General features: G+C 45.0%; 1 protein-coding gene across 1 annotated transcript; it reads right to left on the bottom strand.

Annotated features, from left to right (window-relative positions):
* Positions 1-848: 848 nt before the first annotated feature.
* Positions 849-7,839, bottom strand: LOC138645221 (N-alpha-acetyltransferase 30-like). The gene is given in 3 exon segments (XM_069734760.1): positions 849-889; positions 7,339-7,527; positions 7,530-7,839. Coding segments are annotated over 3 exon segments (540 nt in total).
* Positions 7,840-8,292: the final 453 nt, after the last annotated feature.

The following is an 8,292-nucleotide window of genomic DNA, read 5'->3' as shown; positions in this document are numbered from 1 at the left end:
ATTACAAAAAAAAAAAATCATCAACATACAGTATGTGAGAATGTGGAATACATACCGTAATGTTACTAGAAGACGCTCTTCAGCAGATATGGCTTTTCGCATCCTTGTGTCGTGATAGGTGATACCTGGACGTAAGATCTCCAACAAGATATCAAAGGTACTGATGGACATGCGACAGTACAGATAGAACTTGTCAGGGTGTGATCTCAAAGCTGTATAGAGCCTCTCAAAATGTCCTTTACTGAGGCGTTGGGTCAATAGAGGATGCACCCACAATCTTCGACTCCTCCTTCGCGGATCAACATTCACCGGATATGGCTGGCCAAAGCGACGCGACAACAGCCAGTGAAACAACACCCGCTGAGTTGTGCTTCAAGACACATGGTCAGACATGTTTGGAAGGTAAAAGCAACACACCCAAAATAAGCACAACAATTAAGTGGGCAGATGGGAGGGTTCCACCTGTTGTAGAGGTCTTAAATAGTGATGTTAATGATGATTTGAATTATTTGCAGGCCAGAGAACCGTTAAATGTCCATTTTGTGATGTTGCGTGAAAAATACGCCATACGGATCACACACGCAACAGTACATGCGCAAAATACGCGACCACACCTAGGCAACGGATTACCTACGGAACAATATTTCTGGGACATTTCAGCGTATTACGCGCGTATTACGGCCGTAAAATACGGACCGTATTGTCTTACACCGAGTGTGACGCCGGCCTTATACAATGGAGCCCACATGTGTGTGCAGTATTCTAAGTGTGGCCGCACCAGTGACTTACGAGGCATATACTCGTATATGGAGGCACACCTATGTTCTTGTCATGAGCATCTACGCCATCTATGCCTGCCTTCTTTTATGCATCCTATGATTTAATCTGCCTTGGTAATAGCCGCCTGGCACTAGTTAGTTAAGGTGAGTATATTTTCCACCAATATACCCAGGATGTTTAGTGACAATTTTACCCAGTGATTTGCTATCTAGCACACAATTGTGCTCTTTGTTTACTCAGCCCACTTGCATGACCTTACATTTATCTACACTACCAGTAAAAAGTGTGGCCATATTTGATCATCCAATGGTTTTCTTTGTTCTTATTGGAATGTGCGCATTCATAGATTCAGAAAAAAAGCAACAAAACCACAAAGGAACAAGAATGGAAACCAGGAGTAGGGAAACGTATGAAACAAAGCAGAGTATGTCTTAAACCTTAGATTCTTCAATGAACCCTCATTTTACCCCCTGACAGCTTTGCATCCCCTGACATGCTCTCAAGTAGTTTCATTAAGTCTGGAATGGCTTCCAACAGTCTTGTAGACATTTCCCGTGGTGCTGAACACTTGTTCATAGCTTTGCCTTCACTTTTCAGTCCAAGGTATCCCAAACAATCTTAATTAGGTTAAGGTCAGATGATTTTGGAGGGCATGTCATCTGATGCAGCACTCCAATCCTTTTCTTCTTGGTCAAATAGTCCTTACATAGTCTGGAGCTGTGTTTTGGGTCGTTGTCCTGGTGTAACACAAGTGATAGCCCCACTAAGAGCAATCCACATTGGATGGCATGTTGCTGCAGAATGGTGGGGTAGTCATGCTGGCTAAGTGAGCCTTGATTTCTGAAGTAAAACACCACCAAACCATGACATTTCCTCTACCATGCTTTATGGTAGTCACCGACTCACCTCACATGTATATAGAAACTATCTGTTCAATATTTCTATGTTTCCCATCATTTGGCACCAGGTAGATCCCAGTACAGATATTCAATGATATAACAACTAGTCCTTGAGTTGCTTGGCCCAAACAAATCTCTTCTTCTTGTTTGCAGTCTTTAGTAGTGGCTTCTTTGCAGCAACTCAACCATAAATGCCTTCATCTCTCAGTCTCTTCTGGACAGTCTGATTTTGAAATGTGTCTGCTACTTGATGTCTGTGCATCCTTTATGTTGATTGGCTAGTAATTCTGAAGGACTTATCCTCTGCAGCAGAGATAATTCTCTTCTTTCTTAGGGTGGTCCTCATGAGAGGAGGTTTCATCATAACAATTTATGGTTTTCATGGCTGCACTTAAGGATACTTTTAAGGTTCTTGCAATTTTACGTCTTGACACTGACCTTCATGTCTTAAAGTAACGATGAACTGTCATTTCTCTTTAATTAATAGAGTGGTGCTTGCCATATAATGACTTAGAACAATTGTGGAATATGGCTCAGCACTGCATGGAACTGTGTACCAACACGACCTCTGTAAAACACAAACCATTTCTGTGATGGTGATTCCACAAATGAACTCTTGAGGAGGCATATCTACTCATTTCAGGTGTCTACCTGATGAATCTGTGGCACCCTAGGAATTCAGGTACCACAGTGGTATTGCCTTCCTCTCAGGGAGGGTGATGCCATGCCTGGAAATGAGGGGGATTACCTTTGACATGTAGCACATCTACATGCAACACATTCTGAATCCAGGCCAGAAGGGGGAGCTCTGAACCCGGATTCAGGGGAGCTTCCCTAGTGATATATACAATCTGGTCTGGAGGAGAAGTTAGTTAGTCTGTAGGCGACAAGGAATAGTGAAGGAGCACAGGAGTGGTCAGGAGCTAGAGGAGAGCTGTGAGTGAGCTCCCTCTAAGCTAGAGCGCAGGAACCGGGCACCGGGAGGCCGAGGCTGTGTGGAACTACAAGTCCCACGGCAGAACCGGAGGGCAGGAAATTGGAAGTGACTTGCCCACATTCCACCCTGAGGTACAGCAACATCCAGAGCCCAGAGTCACCATGGATAGAGACCCTAAGGAATGGCTCAAGTTGCCTATCATGCAGGAACTGTCCCAGGACAGAGAGTAAAAGAGAACCTTGTCAGGAAGCCCCAGGCAGCAAGGGACTATTATTCAGCGCATAGTGGAAGGCTCCCAATCTGACCTGGCAAAGGGGATTCTACTTGCTTTCAGGCTGCCTGGACTCCACTGTCACCTGTTGCTGGCACCCTGGACTATGGCTTACTACAACTAGTAAACCAGGTAAAGAGACTGCAATCCTGTGTCCTCTGCTTATTGTGGCACCACACCATCCTAGCCAAACACACCGGGAGCCCTGGGGACCCAGCTCACATGTGGGAAGTGATACCATCTTTGCTGCAGTACCATCACCCCCAGAGGACCCCTTAAAGCAGCGTCGGTTGCCCCTGACCTAGTACCACAGGTGGCGTCACAAACTTTTATTACTTTACAAATGCCTTTAAAGACTATCCCTTTTACTTGGGCGCCCAGGGCCATGGACCAGGTCACCGCCCACATCACCTCCCCTTTAATAACGATTGGACCCGGTACCGAGTACCGCTAGGACCTAGCAGGTGTCCCACATCTGCATCAGAGAATGTCCAGGCTGTGTAAAGGTGTAATCAGAGGAAAAGCGGAGTACTTTGAGGAATCAAAGATTGTCCAAAATGCTTAACCCCTTAATCCCATATGACGTACTATCCCATCGAGGTGACCTGGGACTTAATTCCCAGTGACAGGATAGTACATCATAGTCGATCGGCTGCACTCACAGGGGGATCATCGCCGCCGGGTGTCAGCTGATTATTACAGCTGACATCCAGCACTATGTGCCAGGAGCGGTCACGGAGCGCTCATGGCACATTAACCCCAGGGACACTGCGATCAAACATGATCGCAGTGTTCCGGCGGCATAGGGAGGCTTCCCTGAGACCCTCGGATCAAGAAATGTCACATGCTCGAAAATGGCACCAATAAAAATGTCAACTCGTCCCGCAAAAAACAAGACCTCACGTGACTCTGTGGACCAAAATATGGAAAAATTATAGCACTTAAAATGTAGAGAAGCAAAAACAATTTTTTGCAATAGAAAGCGTCTTTTAGTGTGTGACAGCTGCCAATCATAAAATTCCGCTAAAAAACCCAGTTAAAAAGTAAATCAAACCCCTCTTCATCACCCCCTTAGTTAGGGAAAAATATTAGAATAAAAAAAATGTGTTTATTTCCATTTTCTCGTTAGGGTTAGGTTTGGAGCTAAAGTTAGGGTTAGGGCTCCAGTTAGGGTTGGGGCTAAAGTTAGGGTTAGGGTTGGGGCTAAAGTTAGGGTTGGGGCTAAAGTTAGGGTTAGGGTTGGGGCTACAGTTCAGGTTGGGGCTACAGTTCGGGTTAGGGTTGGGGCTAAAGTTAGGGTTAGGGTTGAGGCTAAAGTTAGGGTTGGGGCAAAAGTTAGGGTTAGGGTTGGGGCTAAAGTTAAGGGTTAGAGTTGGAGCTAAAGTTAGGGTTAGGGTTGGGGCTAAATTTAGGGTTTGGATTACATTTACGGTTGGGATTAGGGTGGGGATTAGGGTTAGGGGTGTGTTGGAGTTAGGGGTGTGGTTAGGGTTGGGATTAGGGTTAGGGGTGTGTAGGGATTAGGGGTGTGTTGGGGTTAGGGGTGTGGTTGGGATTTGGGCTATGGGCTTGTTCGGGTTAGGGGTGTGGTTAGGGTTATGGTTAAGGTTTGGATTAGGGTTAGGGGTGTGTTTGGGTTAGGGTTTCAGTTAGAATTGGGGAGTTTCCACTGTTTAGGCACATCAGGGGCTCTCCAAAAGCGACATGGCGTCCTATCTCAATTCCAGCCAATTCTGCGTTGAAAAAGTAAAACAGTGCTCCTTCCCTTCCGAGCTCTCTCGTGCACCCAAACAGGGGTTTACCCCAACATGTGGGGTATCAGAGAACTCAGGACACATTGGACAACAAATTTCGGGTCCAATTTCTCCTGTTACCTTTGGGAAAATGCAAAACCGGGTGCTAAAAAATAATTTTTGTGGAAAAAAAAGATGTTTTATTTTCAAGGCTCTGCGTTATAAACTGTAGTGAAACACTTGGGTGTTCAAAGTTCTCACAACACATCTAAATAAGCTCCTTGGGGGGTCTAGTTTCCAATATGGGGTCACTTGTGGGAAGTTTCTACTGTTTAGGTACATCAGGGGCTCTGCAAATCCAACGTGACGCCTGCAGACCAATCCATCTAAGTCTGCATTCCAAACGGCGCTCCTTCCCTTCCGAGCTCTGCCATGCACCAAAAGGGTGGTTCACCCCACATATGGAGTATCAGCGTACTCAGGACAAATTGGACAACAACTTTTGGTGTCCAATTTCTCATGTTACACTTGGGAAAATACAAAACTGGGGGCTAAAAAATAATTTCTGTGGAAAAAAAATAATTTTTACTTTCACGGTTCTGCATTATAAACTGTAGTGAAACACTTGGAGGTTCAAAGTTCTCACAACACATCTAGATAAGTTCCTTAGGGGGTCTTCTTTCCAAAATGGTGTCACTTGTGGGGGGTTTCAATGTTTAGGCACATCAGGGGCTCTCCAAATGCGAAATGGCGTCCCATCTCAATTCCAGTCAATTTTGCATTGAAAAGTCAAATGGCGCTCCTTTCGTTACGATCTCTGAAATGCACCCAAACAGTGGTTCACCTCCACATATAGGGTATCAGCGTACTCAGGAAAAATTGCACCACAAGTTTTGGGGTCTAATTTCTTCTGTTACCCGTGGGAAAATAAAAAATTGGGGCAAAATATCATTTTTGTGAAAAAATATGATTTTTTATGGCTCTGCATTATAAACTTCTGTGAAGCACTCGGTGGGTCAAAGTGCTCACCACACAGCTAGATAAGTTCCTTATGGTGTCTACTTTCCAAAATGGTGTCACTTGTGGGGGGTTTCAATGTTTAGGTACATCAGGGGCTCTCCAAACGCGACATGGTGTCCTATCTCAATTCCAGCCAATTCTGCATTGAAAAAGTAAAACAGTGCTCCTTCCCTTCCGAGCTCTCTCGTGCGCCCAAACAGGGGTTTACCTCAATATATTGGGTACAAGAGTACTCAGGACACATTGGAAAACAAATTTCGGGTCCAATTTCTCCTGTTACCTTTGGAAAAATACAAAACCGGGTGCTAAAATATAATTTTTGTGGAAAAAAAAGATGTTTTATTTTCATGGCTCTGCGTTATAAACTGTAGTGAAACACTTGGGTGTTCAAAGTTCTCACAACACATCTAGATAAGTTCCTTGGGGGGTCTACTTTCCAAAATGGTGTCACTTGTGGGGGGTTTCAATGTTTAGGTACATCAGGGGCTCTCCAAACGCAACATGGCGTCCTATCTCAATTCCAGTCAATTTTGCATTGAAAAGTCAAACGGCGCTCCTTCCCTTCCAAGCTCTGCCATGCACCCAAACAGTGGTTTACCCCCACATATGGGGTATCAGCGTACTCAGGACAAATTGTACAACAACTTTTTGAGTCCAATTTCTCCTGTTACCCTTGGTAAAATAAAACAAATTGTAGCTGAAGTAAATTTTTTGTGAAAAAAAGTTAAATGTTCATTTTTTTTTAAACATTCCAAAAATTCCTGTGAAACACCTGAAGGGTTAATAAACTTCTTGAAAATGGTTTTGAGCACCTTGAGGGTTGCAGATTTTAGAATGGTGTCACACTTTGTTATTTTCTATCATAAAGACCCTTCAAAGTGACTTCAAATGTGATGTGGTCCCTTAAAAAAATGGTGTTGTAAAAATGAGAAATTGCTGGCCAACTTTTAACCCGTAGAACTCCCTTACAAAAAAAATTAGTGATTGTATTGATGTAAAATTGAAAAATTGTACTGATGTAAAGTTACTTATTAAGTATTTTGTGTGACATATCTCTGTGATTTAAGGGCATAAAAATTCAAAGTTGGAAAATTGGAAAATGTTCTAAATTTTCACCAAATTTCCATTTTTTTCCACAAATAAACACAGGTAATATCAAAGAAATTTTACCACTATCATGAAGTACAATATGTCACGAGAAAACTTTTCCAGAATCATCAGGATCCGTTGAAGCGTTCCAGAGTTATAACCTCATAAAGGGACAGTGGTCAGAATTGTAAAAATTGGCCCGGTCATTAACGTGCAAACCACCCTTGGGGGTTAAGGAGTTAATATAGTGATAGCCACAGTGCATCCTGTAAAGATAAAAATCATAGTGCGGTCCATAACAATGATGAACACAGTTGCCTTTAAAATAGTGACAGCAGCTCCATAGCAGTGACAGCTACAATGTCTCCCTAAAGAGTGACAGTGCCCTCATGTCAGTGATAGCTTACGTGTTTCTCCTTTGGAGTTAGCTACAAGCCTGTTTTAATGCAAGTCACAGCACCCTATTAGTGACAACCAATTAGAGCTTTCTTTATAGTGCCCCGATCATTTCCTGCCACACTGCCATGATTAGAATCAGTTATAGATGTCATCAGGTGTAACACCCCTATCTTTAAAGAAGCCTTTCTCCTTCTCCTTCTTCCGTCATACAGACAATGGCACCTACACACTCCTTTTCTACCACAGCCAGGAAGCAGAGCTGCGGCCAGTTGTGGATGAAATACCGGTAGGTGTATATGGAGTAGGGCTCGGACAGGTCCTTGGTGATCAGTCTCATGATATCGGGCATTTGCAGCTCGGACTCGTAGCGCACTTATCGTATGGAGCCGTCCCCGGGCACAGGGAGCAGGCGTTGGCCATGCGGGAGGGCAGCACCTCATCCTCCGCCTGCTGTAGCCTCTCCAGTCCGTTGGGGGCGGCAGTCCAATCATCGCTGGGCATCGGGGGCAGCTTGCTCTTCAGGGCCTTGATGTGCCGCAGGTCGGGGCTGATCAGGCCGTTGACCTGCTGGTGATGGCGGCGGTGGTGATGGTGGTTTCCGCGGCACGGCTCGTACCGGTCCTCTTCTTCCTCCTCTTCTTCTGGCGGCAGGGTGAGGCCAGCCCCGGGGTAGTGGGAGAGCACGCTAGGCCCAGACGGAGTGTCAGCCATCCCGCAGCCCGGCCCGACATCCTCGCCCGACTGCCTGCACCCGGGAGAGGAGCAAGAGGATGTGGAAGAAGAGGAGGAATAAGAGGGCCGGTACGAGCCATGCCGCGGACACCACCATCACCACCGCCGCCGCCATCACCAGCAGGTCAACGGCTCTGCTTCCTGGCTGTGGTAGAAGAGGAGTGTGTAGGTGCCATTGTCTGCAAGTTGGATATGCACGAAAAGATGTTCCAAAGAGGTTATATAGCCATGTTAGCCGTGGAAGTATAAAAGAAAGTGCATTGGTACAAATTTGGTTAAGAAATTTATGCCATGGTGGAAGGGGATTGTGATGAGGTTGTCTTGGAAACAGAAATCACAAACAAATCTGCTTTGAAACTCTATGAAAATCTTGGCTTTGTGCGAGATAAACGTCTGTTCAGCTCCTTCCATCATAGTTTATATCCTCTTAAT

Source organism: Ranitomeya imitator, chromosome 1, assembly GCF_032444005.1.
Source record: "Ranitomeya imitator isolate aRanImi1 chromosome 1, aRanImi1.pri, whole genome shotgun sequence".
Taxonomy (NCBI): Eukaryota; Metazoa; Chordata; class Amphibia; order Anura; family Dendrobatidae; genus Ranitomeya; species Ranitomeya imitator.
The sequence above is the reverse complement of the archived record's forward strand: the minus strand, read 5'-3'. Positions and strand labels throughout refer to the sequence as shown.